This window comes from Staurois parvus, unplaced genomic scaffold, assembly GCF_062004578.1.
Source record: "Staurois parvus isolate SC_StPar_1 unplaced genomic scaffold, SC_StPar_1.0 ptg001846l, whole genome shotgun sequence".
In the NCBI taxonomy this organism is placed as follows: domain Eukaryota; kingdom Metazoa; phylum Chordata; class Amphibia; order Anura; family Ranidae; genus Staurois; species Staurois parvus.
The window spans coordinates 456359-478010 of record NW_028319642.1 but is presented as its reverse complement, the minus strand read 5'-3'; the positions used below and the strand labels follow the sequence as shown (position 1 = coordinate 478010).

The 21652-nt window shown below is 41.3% G+C and overlaps 1 protein-coding gene across 1 annotated transcript in view; it reads right to left on the bottom strand.

The window, feature by feature from the left end:
- Window positions 1-610: 610 nt before the first annotated feature.
- LOC149434044 (opsin-5-like) overlaps window positions 611-21652 on the bottom strand; it is a 69998-nt gene continuing 48956 nt past the window's right edge. Inside the window, exons 2-4 of the mRNA XM_089664176.1 lie at window positions 12536-12655; window positions 5144-5314; window positions 611-975 (exon numbers count right to left, since the gene is read on the bottom strand). Of these exons, the coding sequence (XP_089520302.1) occupies window positions 611-975; window positions 5144-5314; window positions 12536-12655 (656 nt within the window). The remainder of the gene's footprint in view (window positions 976-5143; window positions 5315-12535; window positions 12656-21652) is intronic.

Here is a 21652-nt window from a genome sequence, read left to right as displayed (position 1 = left end):
TGCAACACAGTGCACAAATAAAATTTTTTATAATCTTTTCACACACAAAAAAAAAGCTTTCTTTTGGTGACATTTTATCACCACTGGGTTTTTTTTTGCTATATAAATGAATAAAAAACAAAAATGTTGAAAAAAAAAATAAAATGGATAATTTCTGATGACAGCCTTTCTTGAGGTCCTAAAATGTCAGGACAGTACAAATGACCCCTTTTTGGAAACTAGACAGTTACAGTAGAGATGGTTTAGTAAGCGGCATGGAAAGTTTTCTGAAGTAGTAATTTTTTGTCGCAATGTTTTGGAAAATGAATACATTTAAGAAATTTGCATGATTTTTGCGCATTCCTGCAACACACTTATGTAAACCTAGACTTACAGATCACTTGAGACAAACAATGGAGTTCTGTTTCTGCAAAATGATACCAAATCTGTATAGCAGTTCACTGTTGAGCAAAGGAATCTCCATACACATAACAGAGGTCTCCCTCATATTATTTCCTCTTCTGGTTGAATGTTCTTGGCCTATGGTGTTAGGCCATTTACTCTACTGATTGAATTTTCTCATGGCTTTCTTCTATAGGAATCAATGTTAGGGAAAATGATATTCGCCTTTTTAATGAGATGGCACAGGCCAGTAGGTCACCTTGGTCAGCTTGATCTCCAACGTGTGACTCTTCTGATTTCTGGTATCAAAGACTGCCACTTCCTGAGCAGAAGACTTGACTTTGACGATAATCTTTGCATAGGAGAACACAATGACAATGGTGGGCAGAATAAGGCAAAAGAACATGATGCTGATTACAAAGACCTTCCCTCTCAGAGAAGCCTGTGCCAGCCACCAGTCTAATGTACAGGAGGTTCCAAATGGTTCCGGAGCATAGTTCCCCACTCCCACCACTGGCAGAGTGGCCCAAAAGGATGCATAGAACCAGATAAGGATCAGGCTAATGAAGGCATGTCGTCTTTTCACCCAAGTACCTAAAAAAAAAATTAAGGTGCATATTTAGTGGAAACAAAAGAGAAACACAAACATTTTAATTTAACCATTTCAGTAACAGCTTGTAATACCCCATCATTACTAGGCCATTTTCCAGTTTTCACTACTGGAATAGTTTGACTGACAATTACACCATCAGGTAACATTACACCTAAATTAGTTAATATAACTTTTTGGAGACAGAGCTTTCTTTTGGTGGCATTTAAACACCGCTGTTTTTTGGGTTTTTTTTTTTAATATACAAAAAAGGGAAAAAAGACAGAAAAAATTTTTTCCCTTTCTTTCTGTTAAACTAAATATGCCAGGACAGTACAAAAAAATCCAAAAGACCCTTTTTGGAAAGCAGACACCTCAAGGTGTTTTAATTGTTTGCTACAATTTTTTTTTAAATGAGAAAACATTCTGATATTGAGGAGGGGGTAAAAACAGAGCTTGGGAATGGTGTACTAGATACATTAAGGTTACATGCACACTGGGATTAAAAACACTCAGCACTTACAAGCGTTTGGCGTCTCTTTTTTCATCCTGTAAACACACCTCTAGGTTAGCCTGGATGCCCATGCACACATAGGTGTTTACAGATGGATTAGAACATTGCCAGTGTAGCACCCTCCTAGATAGCTAGGTGGAACTAGATCACAAATAGTGAGGAGGGCTCAGTAGCAGCCTGGGTGTGATAGCTAGCAGGGTCAAATTTGGGTCAGAGCTGAAAGGCTCTGCAGACTGGCTTTCTGAGACTTCTCCCTGCACTAGAACTTTGGAGAAAGTTCTAGAAACAGTGAAAAGAAGTAAGAAGTGGCTAGTCTGCACTCTAAAGGTATCCTGGCAAATTCCAAACAGGAGGCTTGGCAAGGGGCTGTCAGGGCAGGAGCAGGAAAATGGACAGGCAGGCCTTATGGTAAGGTTACGCACCGACTGGCGACAGCCACCACCCACAAACCGGAATCCCTCAGGGAGTGGAGTCTAAGCCCCAGGCTGCCTTTCACCAGGGCCCCTGATGGTGGGGATGGACTTGACGTAGCCTGAGACCAGGTCACGACCCCCGAGAAACCCCAGCTGTGGTAACGGCTACCGCAAATGGCATATAGCTGGTGGGAGCCAGATGGGAAGACGTATAGCGTGGTCAGACAGTCCGGGTCGATAACAGCGGAGCAGACAGTACAAGACAGTAGGCAAGAATACTCAGGTCACGGGCCGGGTTCAGCAACGGGAGGTCAGGTAACGGGATAAGGCAGAGAAATGTCTTGACAAAGCCAGGTCGGTTTCCAGTAGAGCAACGAGAGCTGAACAAGAGCTTGCGGCAATGAAACATACAGGACACGAATGCAAAGAGCAGCTGCAGACAGCAGGCTTAAATGTGATCAGCCACACCCTCCTGGAGGAGGAGCCGCAGAGGCCTGAAAGCATAAAGGCTCCCACCTTGCTTTGCAGAAACCTAAGATGGATGCCAGCACATGGAGCAGCACAGCTCTGAGGAAAGGTAGGACCTTGACAGGGGCCAGGACAGCCCTTAAGAGTGACTGAGCCTGCAGGAGTCAGGGAGGGGGACCAGATGGAGATAGGCTCACCTACAGGCAGAGGACCTTGGAGGGAGGAAAGCTCAAGACTTCCCCGGTTCTAAGAGTGAGGACCACCTATGTAGCTTGGAAGGAGCGGCCCAGCTAGAAGGCCTGGTAGTTTCCACCGACCCATCAGCAGGATAGGAGTAGACCTACACCCCCCGGGGAAGGAGCACTCTGGTGGGAAACTGGATTATCTTACTACCCAGGACTGTCTTCTTTTACAGTGGTAGCAGGGGCGGACTGACAACTCATGGGGCCCCCGGGCAATAGGGGATCATGGGGCCCCTGTGTCTTTGCCCAATCTCATGCTCAATCATGCTCCTTCTTCAGACCTGAGCCCCAGTAGAACCCTGACATTTTTATAATGTGAAGGGAATGGGAGGGAGGCACGTAGTTCCTGGGTCCGAAGGACCTACATATTTTCCTGCATTGTACAGGAATTATATTTCTCCGAAATGCATTACCACCCCCTTCACCTCCTACATCCGACTCTGCTCTCCTAGCTTCATTTTTATGCACAGACACATCCTGGACTCTACTTCCTGATCCTATAGACAGATTTTGCTGCTGGACGGCTGGATGTCCCACCTGGATCTAATTACCACACGATGAGTCTCTTATAACTATTTATCTTGTACGTGCAATTTATCCATTGTTTACTAAATAAATTGGCTATACTGTACTGCACTTAGAGGCGCCTTCCTCTCTTTTTCCTTTATCAAATGCCACTAACCTGCCCAGCTCTGCAGATGCCATAGGAAGATATTACATGGCTGTTTCTGCCTGTCCATGTAAGTGCAATTTTATATTTCTTATGGTCTTTTATCTCTTTATGTTTGATCATTAAATTGACCTCTGTTTTCCATTTAAGCATTCTTTGCCCAATAGCTATTTATATACCTATTTTGAGTCCCTATTTGTCACTCTTGCTTTTCTGCGTGTCTATCACTCTCAGCAAGGGCCAACACAACTATGACTCCACCACAAGAGACTCAGGGGTAGACAAGATACTCTTGGATCCTGCCTCTTGCAGAATGTATTTATCTACCTGTGGGTGACACAACTCCCACCTAATTGTCTGTTGTACCCAGACGGTTCTGACTTCTGAGATACTTTCCTGACATTCCCCATTACTTTTGGTCATGACCATCTTTGTGCTTCCTCTAGCACCTACAATGAAAGTATCTAACCTCAGCCAGATATCCCCATTACAAAGGGACTTGTCTGACTATGGGGTTTATTTATGAAAGCTAGAGAGTGCAAAATCAGGTGCACTTCTGCATAGAAAACAATCAGCTTCTAGGCTTTATTGTCAAAATTTAATTGAACAAACTGAGGCTAGAAGCTGATTGGCTACCATGCACAGGTGCATCAGTTTCTGTGTGAACCAGCTTTAGTAAATCTCCCCTAGTGTGTCATATTAATACAGTGTAAGAAGCTTGTGGCGGACTGCCAGGCACCCCTCCTGGGTGCTTCCATCAGAGAACTGCTTCCTCATTTCTGGGACACAGGACCAAGAAATTATAATTGGACATTGCACTCTCTTTACTGTTAACTCATAGAATTGATACTACACAGGATTTATACCACACAGAATCAGGTAAGAGCTTGATCACATTATCCTAAACAATCAAAACTGTAAACAGTAATATCATCAGTACATCTAATGAACAGCTAACATCTAACAGTGATATAATCAAACAGTAATCTGCTTAACAGCTAGCCAATCAACAGCCAGGCACCCAGGCCAGCCAGGAGCCTACCCCAGACAGCCCAGCAACAAGCCCACATCCCTGGATATACAAAGTACATTACACATGCTGTCTTTCAGGTGTTTGCCTTTCATTTGTTCCAGCAGTCTGAAAAAGTAGAATTAATTAATCTTAATAGATTTCTTAAGGGAGATTGTTGATAAATATTTGTGTCCCAAGTGGAGGAGCTTTGCCAACCCTGTCTACAAGAGGGACACCATATTTCCTCTGACCTTTAACCTGTACAAGATTATTATATCACTGGGCTGTTAACCTAAACACACAGGCAATGTTGGGCTTTCTTAGTGGAAAACAGAGCAAGCTTTGCAAATTGAGTGATGGGGGTGCATCCTTTATTTGAAAAATGAAAATGGATGCAAATAATTGAAAGGGAATACCAGGGCTGTTTCTGGAGTCCTAATAGACCAGGGGCACCTCTGGGCACACAAATTAAAATGTTGAGGGTCTGGTAGGACACCATGATGACCACTCTCACTCAAATCTAAGACCAATATAATCTTTTTTTAACTGAACAAAAATGAATGGGTCTATTGAAATAAATAATAGAAGAATTAAAAAGAAGATACAATGTTCCAGAACTGTATAACACATAGAAGTTTCCATATCTCAAAGAAGACCTAGAGCACTCAGTAGAGGACCCAGGGCACATTCCCTGGGGGCCAGGGTCTAGGAACACCTTGGGGAAATTTATTATCAGTTTATAAACTTTAAAATTGCTGAAAATAATAATAGCTGGTAAAAAAAATGTACTTTTCTATTAAAGAGATGGGCTCTAATATATTGCATTTCCAGTCTTCTCCCAATCTTGAACTTACCATATCTCAGATGGCAGATTTTCATGTATCTGTCAAAGCTGACCACGGTCATAGTGATGAGACTACCACAGCCAAAGAAGAAGCCAATCCATCCGTACCACTGACAGATGCTCCAGCCAAACACCCAGCGATGGCTGAAACTGGATATGATGCTGAATGGTTTTCCCGTCACTGTAACAATATGGCAAGTAATCAGTGATCACATAGCATGACATACAGCTGTATATTGTTATGACAAAATCTTTTCATGTGCTGTAATACATTCATCATCTCTAGTTTATGTTCTTCCACTATAATTACCACCTCCCTAAACATATGCAAAGCAATTCTCTTAAAAGTCTTTTTTTCTGAGACTGTCATTCTGATCCTAAAATTACTGCCTGGTCTTTGATTGACAGGAAACAAGCACCCAGAGAGGGCTGAAAAATCTCAACTCATCTACTACGTGCATGGCTGCTGTTAGAAACCACAGGGCCACATACAGCCAACATGACAGGGCCCCCCTCCCCAAACAAAAGTACAGTTTACTATGCTTCAGTTATGAATGAACACAGTGAGTGATTGGTACCGATCGCTCATTGTTTTTATTCAGGAAAGTAAGGGGCTGGGAAATGTGACATAATTACCAGAACCTTCCCCCACTTTCCATTCTGAAGGATCCTATTGTGTGCTTGCAGCTGCCAATGGAAAGGAGAGGAGGGAAACGAACAGCACTGGAGTGGTGGGGGCACATGGGGGGCCAGGGCAGTAGAGGGAAAACGTATTGTACACAGGAAGGGTGCAGTGGGGGGGGTCAACTACTAGAACCGATCCCCTGTATGGCTCTCTGCAGCAGCTGAATACCAGCGGGAGGGAGAGGAGAAGAAGCCAGCTTTCAGCTGCTGCAGAGAGAGCCATACAGGGGATCAGTTCCAGTAATTGACCCCCCACCACCACCATACTGATCACCCTCCCTGCCCACATCCGATTAACCCAGCTGCCTGGGCCCCTCTTGCTAGCCTGGTCCCTGTACAGGAGGACTGGTGGTACGTCCTTATCCACAGCCCTGACTACGTGTCTTTTCAAGGGCAGTGCTTTTGCTAGTTAGTGAAGGAAAATAAGGATGACAGTCCTAGATCATTCACCCACAAAAAAAATATTAAGTCATAAGCTACAAATACAGTAGCTGTTGACCTTTACAAACAGGCACTCACCTATCCAATGATCCATCCTCACCCAGGCTGGTTTCTTCACCAGTATTCAGCCCCTGATACTGGCATGTTAACTGTGGGCAGCCGGCTGTGACTCTTTGGAGCTTCACAGCTGGCTGCCCAATGCGCATGCACAAGCCCTTAGCGAATGGCCTTGCAGCCTTCTGAGACCTGTGACATGTCCCAGAAGGATGTAGGCAGGGAGGGAGGGAGGAAAACTTCCACTTGAATTGCCTAGTTGACCCAAGCAGAAGCGGGGAGTGGAAGGAAGTACCTGTCAAAAACCCACTCCCCCCCCCCCCCCCCCCAAAATAAAAAAATAAAATAAAAAATTAATTAGTGCCAAAAGTTAAAGAGGAGGAAGAGCAGAACATCTCTTTTTTGGGTGAAGTTCTGCTTTAATAAAGAAAATAACTTCATGCACTTGGCATCCCCAGTGGCAAATGATACATCTGCCATGGCAAGGCAGTACTAACCGCATATCCCAAAGGCATGCAACAGCTATCTGTATAATTTTATTTAGGCACCAGAAAGGAGTACCAAAGGGTAGAACTCAGCAAGTATAACTGTGAAGGTCATCTTAAAAAATTACTTTATAGCAATGGGGGGGGATTTACTAAAACTGAGGCGTGCACAATCTGCTGCAGCTTTGCATAGAAACCAATCATCTGCCAAGTTTTATTATCAAAACTTAATTGAACAAGCTGAAGTTAGAAGCTGATTGCCTACTATACACAGATTCTGTGTACTCCAGCTTTAGTAAATCCCTCTACCCTCACAGATTCACTTTAAACTCCCCTATTAATTACAGCTCTGTTTTTGCAAATATTGGTTTCAGAACAATATTTTATCAGTATAATTCTTCAATCCATTCCAACTCTGATGTGACTTTTCTAGGCATTACATGCACGCAATTTATTGTCTGGATTTACACACTGAGAATGCTGCTGGTAAACCAGCATTGCAGTTTATATAATGCTCATTAGATGGCAGTGTTGTGGTTTAATGGATGGTCTTTACATTTGCTGCAGATAAATAATTGATTCATATGTGGTGGCGCTCCAACATCAAATTGCCCATTGGCATCAAACGGAATTCTATGTAATTTAAATGATCGCAGATGGGAATTTGTCATTTTTAAGTAGGGATCTGCCGTGCGTGAAGCTCAGCGAACCAGTTTATTGACGTAGATTACCTTGCTGAATCATGCGACGATGGATGGATATACTTCTAGAGGCATTAATACATTTAAAAGACGATATGTATAAATATAAATGATTTAATCCAGTGTGCATTTTTTTTTTCTTTAAACCCTATATGGGCAACAGGTATCAATGTACATCCATCTTTTTTCTTCAGGGGGGTGTATATATCTGGTGAATAAAAATAAATGCACATACAGTATATTGGCAGAAAAAAATAGCATTTGTTATTTTTGGAAAATGAGCCTGCAAAGCAATGCAAGTGAGATCAGATCAGTACATGGCGGGTACAATTCCAGGCCCCTGCACACTCTTCCTCCAGTTCTACATCTATATCACAGTACAGCCTTTCAGTCGGAGATCTGGAGGAAGTGTCAATGATTAGTCACAGCAGAAGCCGATCAATGGGTGCCAGCCAATCAATGAACGCCAGCACCCTTTTATCAGTGAGGAGAGTGACAGGACACAGCTCTGCCTATTTTCTGCTAAATTTTCTTTCCCTGCAAAGCAGGGAATAAAATCCAACACATTGTAAAATCACCACACTGTGTACACAAAACACTGGTTAGGCACACAGTTAACCCTTTGTTCATCCTAAATGTTTATGATGTTAAGTTTATCCAGTCAATATAAACTTATTGGGATTATTTTACCAAAAATATGTAGCAGAATACATGGGGCTAGCATTTAAAATATGTCTTAAACCCTTTCTCTATTACTGACTGCATGTATATCACTCTATGATGGAAGGTTTTACCACACCAAAGTCACTTGAGACAATTCAATATTTCTTTTGCTGCTCTACAAATCATTGTAATTGTTTTTGGATAATTCTGAAAACAATACTAAGCTTGGTCTGAAGGTAAGCACTAGGGAACACACTCATGGGAACACTGCAGGAATATTCTGCTGTGATATATCTATAAGCTGTGAAAATAAAGAAATATTGATGGGAGTCCTCTCAATTTCCTGGCTCCTGGGTAAAAGAATTTTAGGTCAACAAAACGTAAACATGAGGTTATGGATGTGTGCAGTATGCATACCAATGACTTTATCAGATCTCTCTGCCCAGTCCTTAAAGAGATACTAAAGCTAAAAATGTTTTACCTTAGTGCATTCCTTGCATTAAGGTAAAAAACTTTTTTTTTTATTTCTGTTTCCTTCCCCTTCCCTATGTATTAGGTATAGACTCCAGAGAGAGAAAGATATATTACCCGGTACAAATCATTAGTAAGATCTCATCTGGAATATGCAGTTCAGTTTTGGACACCAATTCACAAAAAGAACATTGGGGAACTGGAGAAAGTACAGAGAAGGGCAACCAAACAGATAAGAGACATGGAGGAGATCAGCTATGGGGAAAGATTAGAGGAACTGAATGTATTCTCTCTTGAGAAGAGGAGATTAAGGGGGGATATGATCAACATGTATAAATACATCAGTGGTTCATATAGTGAACTTAATTTCCAAACACAGAAAAGTTTCTTCACAGTAAGAGCTGTGAAAATGTGGAATAGACTCCCTCAAGAGTTGGTTCTGGCCAGCTCAGTGGATTGCTTTAAAAAAGGCCTGGATTAATTCCTAGATACACAGAATATAACTGGATACTAACAATTATAGGTAAAGTTGATCCAGGGAATATCCGATTGCCTCTCTGGGGATCAGGTAGGAATTTTTTCCCAGCAGGTACAAATTGGTTCATGCTTTGCTGGGTTTTTTTGCCTTCCTCTGGATCAACTCTGAGTATAGGATTATAACTTTTTTGGTTGAACTGGCAGGACGTTTGTCTTTTTTCAGCCAGACTAACTCTGTAACTATGTAACTATGTGAAGGGGAAGAGAGGGGAGAATAGGGATCCAGCGCTGTGCACGGCTGCATCTCTTATCCCCTCTCTTCCTCTTCACACAGCACTTGAGCAGCAGCTGGAGTCATTGGCTCCTGCTGCTGTCAATCAAATTCAGTGAGGAGGAAGTGGGTGGTGGGGATAAGTCCCAATGTGTGTGTCTATGGGGAGCGGCTCCATAGGCCTATCTCTGCAATACATGCACATTTCTCCATCTTTCCCTTTAAAACCACTGCGAGTATATAAAAATACCCGTTGATCTGCCAGAAATCTAGTAACCTTCTTACTTCCCATTTGGACTGACAACACAGTGCCTTCACAGCACTGACATTTCAAACAGTGTTTTCACCCCTGCCTGCTGGACTAATGAACTCTGCCTACCCCCACTCTTCTATAAATGCTCAAACTGATTTCTTTCCCAGTGAAACAATGCTTCAAGAGTCTGCCCACACATTGGGAAGAGGCACATGGGAGATGTAGTTCTGGGGACTTGAATGCATCAATAGGAACTGACCTCCCAGCAGCTGTCCCTGCAGGAATTTTACAAACCCAGTGATGAAATCACAGGAAAGTATAAAAACAGTTTCTCACTACATGAACGAGATCAATAAGAAAAAATTGTGCTGGGACATAAATCAGTGAGAGAGGGGGAGGTTTGGACGCAGCATCCTACAAAACCAGGCCTCTACCGCCAAATTCCCAGCCATTCCAGCAAAGCTATGGTGCTTCTTCATAGTAAAAAAAATATGCCTGCCCCTTCCTATCTCTTTCAAATTTATATTGACCAACAAGGCAGGCCATCCTAGTGATATGCTAATAGTAATATATGTGGCAGGGCTGGTGGGAATGGCAGGCTCTGACGCCATACACAAGTCTTGGAGCTTTGGCTGTCAGAATGTCCTTGGATTTATGTAAAAGAGCACACAGGAGGGCTCATATGCCTAGTGCACTACCGAAGGTTTATTGTATAAAACAAAACATGCAGGCAAATGGATACTCACAAAAATGAATATATACAGGTGTTGTATGACACTAAATCTCAATCCAGTGCAGGAATAGCATGGCCAAACACATCGTAATGCTGCACTGGCAGATGATGCGTTTCGGACAACGCACCTCCTCTTCAAAACTCTGGAGAAGGGCATATGTCTCCTTAAATGCATCAGTGGCCAGCACAGGATTATGATGTGTTTGGCCTCCGCTAATCATGCTCTGGATTGAGATTTAGTGTCATTCAATGTCTGTATACATTTATTTTAGTTAGTATCCATTTGGCTGTATGTTTTATTTTATACAATAAACCTTTGGTAATGCACTAGGTGTGTACACCTTGTTTGCTCTGTTACAGTTGTCTGCTAAATTCCCCAATCTGAAGAGGGCTGTATCAAAAATGCATACCAGAAGGATGCTATATAATTGCTTTTGATGATCCACTACACAAGCAGACTTTAAGGTAGACCTCTATGCACTGGAAGTGTTTATGCATTTTTTGCAATATTCTTGGATTTAGTTTTAACCTTGGGGTCTTAGAGATTGCCAAGGTCTCAATAAAGGTTTCAGTGAAATGCTACTAGCAGGCAGATAATTGACAGAGACTAGTGACTACTGGGACGTTGGTAAAGTTCCCCTTTTCCACACACCCTATTGCAGATATACTGCCACAGGGCAGCATATATGTGTGATATTGCACTTTCTGGTGTAGGAGGCGAGCGCGTGCCCCCAGCGTGCCGCTTCTGTTGTGATTAGTCACAGCAGAAGCCTATCAATGGGTGCCAGCCAGTTAATGAACGCCAGCACCCGTTCATCAGTGAGGAGAGTGACAAGTCACAGCTCTGCCTATGTAGACAAGGCAGAGCTGTGCCCTGTCAGCGTTGATCTGCTGAATTTTCTTTCCCTGCAAAGCAGGGAATAAAATCCAACACACTGCAAAATCACCACACTGTAAAATCACCACACTGTATACACAAAAACACTGGTTATGCACACAGTTAACCCTTTGATTGCTCTAGATGTTTAACCCCTTCCCAAACAGTGTCATTAATACAGTGACAGTGTGTATGTTTAGCACTGATCACTGTATTAGTGTCACTGGTTCCCACAGAGTGTCAGTTAGTGTCAGCTAGTGTCAGACTATCTGCCGCAATATCGCAGTGACACTATAAGTCGCGGATCGCTTCCATTACCAGTATATAGAAAAAATTCCAGTATACAGTATATACCACACTTGATAGACGGTATAACTTTTGCACAAACCAATCAAACCAATAGACTTATTGGGATTTTTTTTACCACAATTATGTGGCAAAATACATATTGGCCTAAAAGAAATTAGAATTTAAAAATGTTTTTGTTTGATTTTTTATAGCAAAAAGTAAAAAATATTGCTTTTTTTTTCAAAATTGTCTTTTTTTGTTTATAGCACAAAAAATAAAAAACCCAGAGGTTATCAGATTATCTATTTGTGGGGGAAAAATACATAAATTTAATTAATGTACAGATTTGCATGACCACGCAATTTTCAGTTAAAATAATGCAGCATTGTATAGCAAAAAATGGCCTGGTCATGAAGGGGGGTAAAAATTCTGGAGGGCAAGTGGTTAATAAAGACTCCACCCCTCTGAGTGAAGGCAGCTTTGGCTTATACTAGTCTTTGATCCTGATTCAGTGATCCAGAATGCACCTGGCCAAGTCATCCCAATTCTGTGCATGTGCACTGAGACCCCATTTAATTGTATGGGTAGCCATACTTGCGGCAGTCTCCAGCGGTTGCCCTGAGTGTGGTTCTCCCCATAGGAGTGAAAGGATCAAATAAGGAGTAGATGACCAAGTCCATGCAAGCAGTAAGAATCCTGAATTGAGTTTAAAGGTAATATATAAGCCCAGGTTGTCTGCACTTAGGGTGTTTGGGGATTTCATTGAAGAACAACCTCTCCAAAGAGGATGCACTTTAAACTGCATGAAAAGATCATGTACTGTGTCCAAATGTTGCAGACTAGTAATTGACATTGGGAGTTCAAATCCATGAATCCATGAATCCATGAATGTTAGAGGACTTCAATTGTACTACAGTAATACCTGTTCATTACTATTTTTAAAACCGGCACAACCAATTCAAATTCGAATACTCGGGTTGAGATTTAATGGCTCTCGCTTTTACCTGATATTCCCAAGTCACTAAATGCTAAATTCATGGTCATGATCTCAGCTGGTCTGAGCTTCTTTTTTCTTCTACATGCCATCAGCAATACATAGCCATTTCCTAAAGTGGAGAGGATACCTGTAAAGAGAAACAGAATGGACAAAAGAAATAAGACAAGTGTTGCAAAAAGATGACTCTCCCTATTTTAGATCAATATCTAGCAATCTGGGCTACATTGAAATCAAGCTCCCATAGCATACTGGTCATAGAAATCAATTACAAAGTTATGACATACTGGTATTTAATACTCACCAGAATCCTTCACTTTGTATCTGGATGCTCTCTTCAGTGCGAACAACTGGGCACATTTTACCAAATTCGGTGGATATACCCAGTTGTAGGCACGTGGCACTGTCCGGCGACCACTGTACAGAGGGAGCAGATGGCAAGGGAAACCCATGTTCCTCTAAGGCCCCCATAGGTGCCATCAGGAGAGCAGCTGTCTGATTGAACACTGCTACCTTTGATGTACCCAATGCTAATAAATAGCATTGTCCCCTTTCAGTTGGCGCGCTTTTCGCAAAGTGGTTAGGTAAGGGACAGAGACCCTGTTGGCTAGGGACAGATTGTCTAGTGAAGGGAAAAGTTCTAGTGGAGGAAGGACAGAGTAGGGATTGTCGCAGGCAGTAGCCCTTGCTCATTCAGGTGCCTTGTTGCTGGTCTGCCTTTCAACCACCTCCTCTGTAAGATGCTGTTAGGTATCAACAATGTGCATGGATATCTTCTGCACAGTACCTTGCAAGTGCTGTAAGGCCAGTGCGGCCATGTATGCAGATCCTGTACCACTTTCTCAGTATCCTCACATTAATATACTTTTCTGTATTAACTGATCTCTGTGTGAGATCTCTCCTCTTCGGGTTTCGAGAACTACACCTTGCCTACACAGTGGCTCCCCAATAATGGACTGATGTTTTTTCTTATCTCACCATGGTTATTGGACACAAAATCCCTTCCAGAGGAGAGAACACACTCTCCTTCTTGTCAGGCCAACTGATCTCTTCTAAATTCTGTTCCAGCACATGGTCCATGTCCTCTAAGTAAACGATCAGTAAAGCATTAAGGTACACCTAGAAAAAAGTACATATCTCTCAGAGGTCTTTTTGAGACATTTATTGGTTAAGAGCATCAAATACACATTACAGGGGAAAGGCCTTCTCCTTCCTCAGGGCATGATGGGAATAGGGGACCTCTTTTAGTGACTGTTAAAGACTGTCAAATCTTAACAGCACTATGAACTGCATCTCTTTCTCTCGTGATCAGAGAGGTAACAGCCTAGAACAAGAAAAAAGTCCACCAAAACTATACCATCATCAAGCTTCTCTTTGGAACTGACACGGGCCTTTAGGGTTGGTCTGACCATGGCCCTTTTACTGACTCCTTCCTCTTCTGCATTCACTCTCCCCCCAAGGTACTTAACATGCAGTCCTTAACCCTTTTGCTGCCAGAGCCATTTTTGCCTTTTTTGCACATATGTTTAAAAAATTATTTTAGGCCTGAAGATTACACAAAACCCCCAAAACATATATTTTCTGAAAACAGAGAATAAAATAGTGGTAGTTCCAATTGTTTTATGTCACACAATATTACCACAAAGGTCTAGGAAATGCAAACTTTTATAAAAAAACACACTAAAGTATATTTTAGGGCAAACAAACGCAGTAAGTTACCCTAATTTAAAAGATGAGGTTGTGCCAAGTAAATAGAACAGCTTATGAAACACAAAATTTCAGTACAAAATGCACAAAAGTTAATTTTAGAGCATGTACAGTCTTGGCCAAAAATATTGACACCCCTATATTTCTGTCAGATAATGCACCACTTAACGCAGAAAATTGTTGCAATTACAAATGTTTAAGCATTCTCAGGGCAAACAAATTCAGTAAGTTATATAAATTTAAAAGACGAGGTTGTGCCAAGTAAATAGATACCCAAACCTTAAATTTATGTGTGCCTATGAAATGGTGACGAACTCTACAAGACCCTGCATGTCTCTTCTGGCCTCCATTCAATGTATTACAATGCAGACCGCAGTGCAATAAATTGTTTCTCGAACGAGAATGTGACAGCTGTGACCCGGAAGTGACATCACACATCACCTTCCTGGTCACACAAATATCCGCTCTCCTCTTTCCCCTGAATCTGCTGGCATGTGTGTACGTGAGGGGCAGTATCAGGGGCTGTATAAGCAATTGGCCCGTAATGCGGACACCCAACTGCTTCAACCTGACAGGCAGGAGTCTGCCTATGACATTTATAAACAATGACTGCAGCCATCGGGAGGCATATAAAACCCTGTGCTGTCAAGTCCGTATTAAGTAAATCCTCCTTCCCCGATCAGCCAATGGGCTTTCCCTCTATTTCTCTAGTTTCATTATAGAATATGTAAACCCAGCATTTCATATTCCTGATATGTGCTTGCTGTACCTTGTACTTGTATTACAAAGTATCCTGTTATCTTTGTTTTGCATCATTTATGTAAAATCCCTGGTGTTACTGCCAGTCCGTCTGACTAACTGACCACACTGAGTAGGAGAACACACTGTGGTCAGTTCTTTAGCTATCCTGCTCTCTTTCAATGATGACCAGAAGGAATGGGATCACTTATAAAAAAAGGTATTTATAATGGGGGTTTTTTTCTATACATATATGTTTTGCATGTCATTTCTGATTTAAGCGGAATGGGTTGTTTTATAAATGAAGGGTTTACAATCACTTTAATGTCAGCTTTTCTCAACCACAGTTCTTTAGAAGCCTAGGGGTCCTATGGAGGTTGCTAGGGGAGAAATTTCTGCCTTTCAGATAAGTAACCACTGAAACCAATGATTTTTAGGCTATAAGGGGGGACTCATCACTTATCCCGAATGTACGGAGCATTGTTTTCCCAGTGATCATCATGTTAATGTACTATAAACTGTAGATACAATAATTAGCAGAGATCCCTAAGACCAGAAAGTTATTTCAAGGGATTCTCCTTGTTAAAAAGATATAGAATGGCTGATTAATGTTAGCAGTAACAAGTTGTATTTCTGTTGAATTAGGAAACATCTAGTAGGTTGAATATACTATTTGTATTGTTATATGCTTCAACTCCTGTTGGTATTGTGTACTCTATATCGTTTGTAACAAAATGTAAATTTAATAAAAAAAACTATTGAACCATAAATCAATATCCAGTCATGTAGACTGTTATTTTTGCAGTATCTATCCTTGCACATGAGCAAAAGATAATGCCAAAATATCATCTACTGATGAACAGCTATACAACTAGAGATCGCAGCAGATATTTCGATAAGGGACTCTTGCTGGAACATAATGATGAGTGATGCATGTGTGAGTGCAGAGGACCTAGAATCACCTCTACTAACAGAAGCAGAGCATAAAATGGTGTATTAAAAGAGGCTACTGAATACTTGAATTCACATTTATGACTGTTTTTAAGTCTTGCAGATTTGCAGTATACTGTATCTATAGAGGTTGAGTGACTAATTTTGAAGCAAAATTATTATTTTTGCCTTAATTTGTTGTTGATAAACCTATTGCAACCCAATTAATTTAATACATTGCAAATGTTTGATGAATTGTCTTGATTTTTCGTCAAAATGTAATCAAAGTGAAAATTCCAAATTTAACTCATACCTAGTATCTATATTTAATGTTAGCTATATTTAACCACTTTAGCTCCTCAGACTTTTTTTCATTTTTTGCACAAATGTTTAAAAAAATAATTTTAGGCTTGAAGATTACTTAAAACCCCCAAAACATTATATACTTTCTGAAAGTCGATACTCTAGAGAATAAAAGAGTGGTAGGGCCAAATTTTTTTATTATTTATTTATTTCAGGTACTTATATAGCGCTGTCAATTTACGCAGCGCTTTACACGTATATATATTGAACATTCACATCAGTCCCTAACGGGACAAAATCGGACGATTTTTTTTTACCGTTGGTGGTAACGTCAACCTATTGAACAACCGATTTTTCGGGGTTTTTTTGTTTTTTTTTTAAACCGCTGGTTTTCAACCCATCTATGGCCTGCATAAGGCTCCATGTACACTGTAGCTGATAAAGTTTAGGAGCTTTTCTGCGTTTTGTTCAGCAACCCCTGAACTCTCCCTAATGTTTTCCTATGTGTCCATGTACACATAGCCGTTTACAGGCAGTTGAGTTTACAGTCGTTTTTTGCGTTCAGGAGTAGATTTGATCAGCGTTTCAAGCGCCAAATTGAAATTCTTTTTAAATCTTCCATTTCCAGATACTGTCCAGAGCCTTTTTTCATCACGAAAAATGCATGCAAATTGTTTTCCCGGGACTCAAATGGACCCAGTACACCATAATTTGAGGTTTTGCATGAAAGAAAATGTTAGACATTGCTGCAATAATTTCTGCACAGAAATGAGCTGGAACACATCCAAACACCACAAAAAAAACAGCTAATCTCAACAAATACTGCTCTCTCTGCTTCTGCTCTCTCTATTTCTCTCAAAATGTCTGAAATAGTTCGTTTTTCAGTGCATTCTGGGCATTTTGGAAGGTCTCCTGAGGTTATCTTTAAAAAACGCTTCTAAACACAAACGCTCATAAACACGCATAAACGCAGCTAAACAGACATTTTCCAGCAGTCAGTTTCCATCGTTCAGAAGTGTCCCGTATACATGGAGCCTAAAACTTCAGTATATTTCATAGCTCATGAAATAATAACAGCACAGGCATTTTTACTTTACATTTTACAGGATTTTACAGCATTTTACAGTATATATTTACTTTCCTCAGTTAATTTGTAACGTTTCCAGTCCAAACATCCCTATATGAGATAATATGTGGAACCAATGAAACCCCTTAGCCTCCTAGGTAAAGTAGACATCTGAAACCTGTCATATTTATATTCATTCGGAAGCTAATATCACGCTGGACAATAATATGCATTTTAGCAGTCTGTAAACGGTAGGTATTCAGAGATATGTATACTTATAGAAAACTGTATCTGGGACTTGGTCATTTATGACTCATAAACCTGGTGACATCCCAGCAGCTACTCCTTAGACCAGATGATTGGTCATATGGTCTCTGTCAACACTCTCCTTGATGTGAAGAAAAGTGGAATGTGACCACATTTTGACAGCTCTCATTTAGCATCAAACCAAGGAACACCTAGCTGGACTTGAGAGAGCCACTTTACCATCTTTGCTTATCCATTGGACTCTACTGAAACTAGGACATTAAGTATTCTCACCCTCAGCTCCTTTTTAGTTCTCTGTTGCATTGTTGTCTTTATGTTACTTTGTAATATCTTTGGGGTTTTTTTCAAATATTTTATTTGCACCATTTTGACAGTTTTGTTTTGGTAGTTGTGGAAGTGATCTGACGGCTTCATAGTGTACACACACACTCCTGGCCACTATAGCAGCCGGGTGTGTTCAAATTTCATGATTCCAGTACAACTTTAAAATGGGGCTGTGGTAATTAGTTTAGTGCATTCGTTTCAACCTTGTTACTGCCAAGAAACCCTTGAAATAATTTTAAAGTATAAGAGAACTCCTGCTAAAACCAATTCATAAATGGCCAGTGGGGAAAATGCACCTTACAAATGAGGTCAGTTGGAAGAATGCCCCCTTGCAGCGCAGGAGCAAATGCCACTTTTACAGAGACCTCATTGAGAAACATTAGTGTAGGGTTCTATGTGCAGCAAGCCAAGTTTTAGTTTTGGAAATTATATACAGTAGTTTGTGTGTTCGCAAATGACACTAAACGACATAATATTACCAGTCTTTAGGATACCTCAAATTTACAATTTGAATAAATTATAATGGTGATCTATGGTCACAACAAACCTTTTCATTTTATAACATCAGCATTGTTATAACAATACAAACAATAGTTATTTTTGACAATCCAATATAAACTTACTTGAAAAATCTCCTTTCCTGTTTTGAGTTCTGCCTGTCTGCTGGTCATCTCTTTCCACGACTTCCTGGATTCCCTGCATGCTTTGCAGTTTCTCCTCTGCTAATTAATTTCAATTTCTAAGGACTACATATCCCATGGTACCTTGCAGTCTGCAAGCAGTGATTCCTGTTCTGACTCCGCCTCCTGAAACTCCTCCTCTCAGCACCTCTGTAGTTTAGAAGGCAGGCTCTTTGAAATGTGTGACACAGCAGTGCCTACCCAGAGGACATAGTGACTACGTACAAAATTCAAGGAAGTTAAGGTGTGGGGATCTTCACAAAATAAGTTTACAAACTTCAAGTATAAATAAAGACAACACTTTTTTTAGTGGAGTAGAGATGGATTAGAACACCTGTCAGATTTTTATTGCTGTCTTTGCCCCGTTAGGGAGATTCTATTTGTCCTGTTTACCATTATCACTAAAAGTAAAAGAAACCCCAAATTTTGGGTTGCCCGCAGAAAAGTAAAAGAGGAGAAATGTTCCAATTGGGACACTAGTCTGGGGGTCCTGAAAGAATTCTCTTATTTTGCAGAGATTTTCTCACTTCCTGTTTTGGCTATGGGACAGGAAGTGAAAGTAAATCTCCCCAATAGGACACAGAAGGCAAAAAATAAACTGGCAGGGGTTATACCCTCCATTACTCTATCCAAAATAAAAAAAAAAAGTTTTTCCTATAGTTCTACTTTCAGATCAAGAGACCAAAAATAATTGAAATACAATCAGCAAAATAATATAACAATTTACATTTTACCACAGACTGGTTAATGGATTGTGCTGAAAAATAGGGTTCAGTGTGGGAAAAGGAAAAGGTATACATTTAGGGGCTAAAAGCATAAATGTATTTTAAATTTAGTAATTGGCTTCATGTTTGATTCGAACATGAACCGTTCGTGTGTTCAGGGAACACGCAAATGATAAGGGCGTTTGGTAGGCCCCACAATGCATTGGGCCCTCACAGTGCATGGTCAGTCAGCCCCTGATCACAGTATTTAACTGTCATCCCGGTGCAGCTGCCAGATTGCTGGAGCCAGCGTCAAGAGCAAAGCTCTTTTTTCCTTTTTTTGGGCCAGTGGTGGTGGTGGGTATCGTGATTGACGTAGGATCTACTTCGGGGCAGGGGCAGACTGACCATTTGGAAACTCGGCACTGCCCGAGGGCCCGGGGTCAGTAGGGGGCCCCATGAGATGCCCCTGGTACCTCTTTCATAGGCTTTTTTGAGTTTGGGCAAGGACACAGGGGCCCCATGATCCCCTATTGCCTGGGGGCCCCATGAGTTGTCAGTCCGTGGGACGTTTTTTATTTTTGTTTTTAATAAAGGACTTGTCAAAAACTGTCTTCTGTCATTTTTACACTAAATGTTTTTTTTTACCATGTACCCCATACTCATTCACATGGGGGGGGGGATCTGGGGCCCCCTTGTTAAAGGGGGTTTCCAGACTCTGATAAGCCCCCATCCGTAGACCCCCACAACCACCGGCCATGGTTGTGGGGAAGAGGCCCTTGTCCCCATCAAGACCAGGCCCTTTCCTGACCTGCGTACTCAGATAAGGGCCTGGTTTGAATTTTGGAGGGACCCCTACACCATTTTTTTTTTTTTTTGGCGTGGGGGTTCCCCTCAAAAATCCATACCTGACCCGAAGAACTTGGTATGGATGGGGGGGGACACCCCACATGTTTTATTTTTTAATTTTTAAATTGACAGCAATTCTTTTTACATTCAGCTGTCAGCTGATGCATAAAAGAATGTTTCAGTACTAAAACACCGCATGACTTAATAATATAGCTCATTTTTTTTAGCTGTGCGGTATCTTACCACATACTCAGTGAGATACCACTTAGTGAATTGTCCTGGTCTGAACTTCGCGGGCAAACTTTCGGTAGGTTCAAGTCTTCAACCACGAACCGAACATGAGGGTGTTCAGTCATCACTATTTATAATCTAAAGCTGGTTAGGGGATAAAATTAAGATAATCAGTTAGGCTCCATTCACACTGGCGTTTAGCCACGCTGTGAATCCCAGATGCAAGAATCTTCTGATTCCTGTGGCTCTGTGCTGTGAGATTGACAGCTGTGTGCAGATAGCTGTGGCCACAGAGCCAGTACAATGCAATGCCAGGCTGTTAGCTGCTACAGCTATTCGTGAGTGTTCCCACAGCCAGTGATTACCTATGGCAATTGGGCAGGATGGTGGGTCTATATGTGGAGCCATCCCAATATATGGAATTTTCCATTGAGAGCAGAGCCTAAGCATGACCTGTGAAAGCACAGCATTTGTACTATGCATAATACATGTGTACTTGTCCCTGAGACCTAAGAAATAAAGCCGGTGTGATGGGTTATCTTTTCTGAAGATAACTCTTGCTTCCAGCAGCATGGCCGGGCTATGTGTTTGTCTCCATCTATGCTGTATATACATTGAAGAATCTGCCATGAGTTGGAAAATCTACTCCAGGGAGACAGGCAGGAGGCTGCAGGCTGGAAACCCATCATATTGGCATATGAGTACCAATGAATTATTCTTAGTGAAAGTGCAGTTGTACTTTAAAGCTGAACTCCAGGTAAACAGCTAAAGACAATAAAATACATATATGAGTGATGCATTACCTACCAATAGATATCTATTTCTGTCCATCCAGTCCTGAGATTTACACAGCTCTTACACAGCACAAACCTGGCTGGCAGGACAGGAAACCAGAATTTTAAGTTAAGTAACACTTGCAGGTCTTGTCCCTCCCCCATGGTGAGTATTCCCATCTAGCAGGGCAGGAGACCTGTTTTTTTCTACTAGAGCTCAGTATTACAATTTGGTATTGACCCTGCCCCCAGTCTGAGACTGGACAGTGAAATGAGAAGCAGCACATTGCTAAGCTAATTTATCTGTCACTCTTCTCTCTCCTCCTATACGCTTGTCCCTTCTTAGCATATGAGTACTGCCACACAAATGTAAGGTTCGTTGTGCTGCTTCTTCCTACCCAAATCTGAGCTTGGCTGTACAGGGAATGAAAGAGGCAGATACCAGGTCAGATTTAGGTACTCACATTTCCTGCATACTGTGCATATTTAAGGATTTATTAAAAAATATAGAGCTGCATTTACTTGTGTCTTTTTTATCTCCTTAGAGTTCAAGAT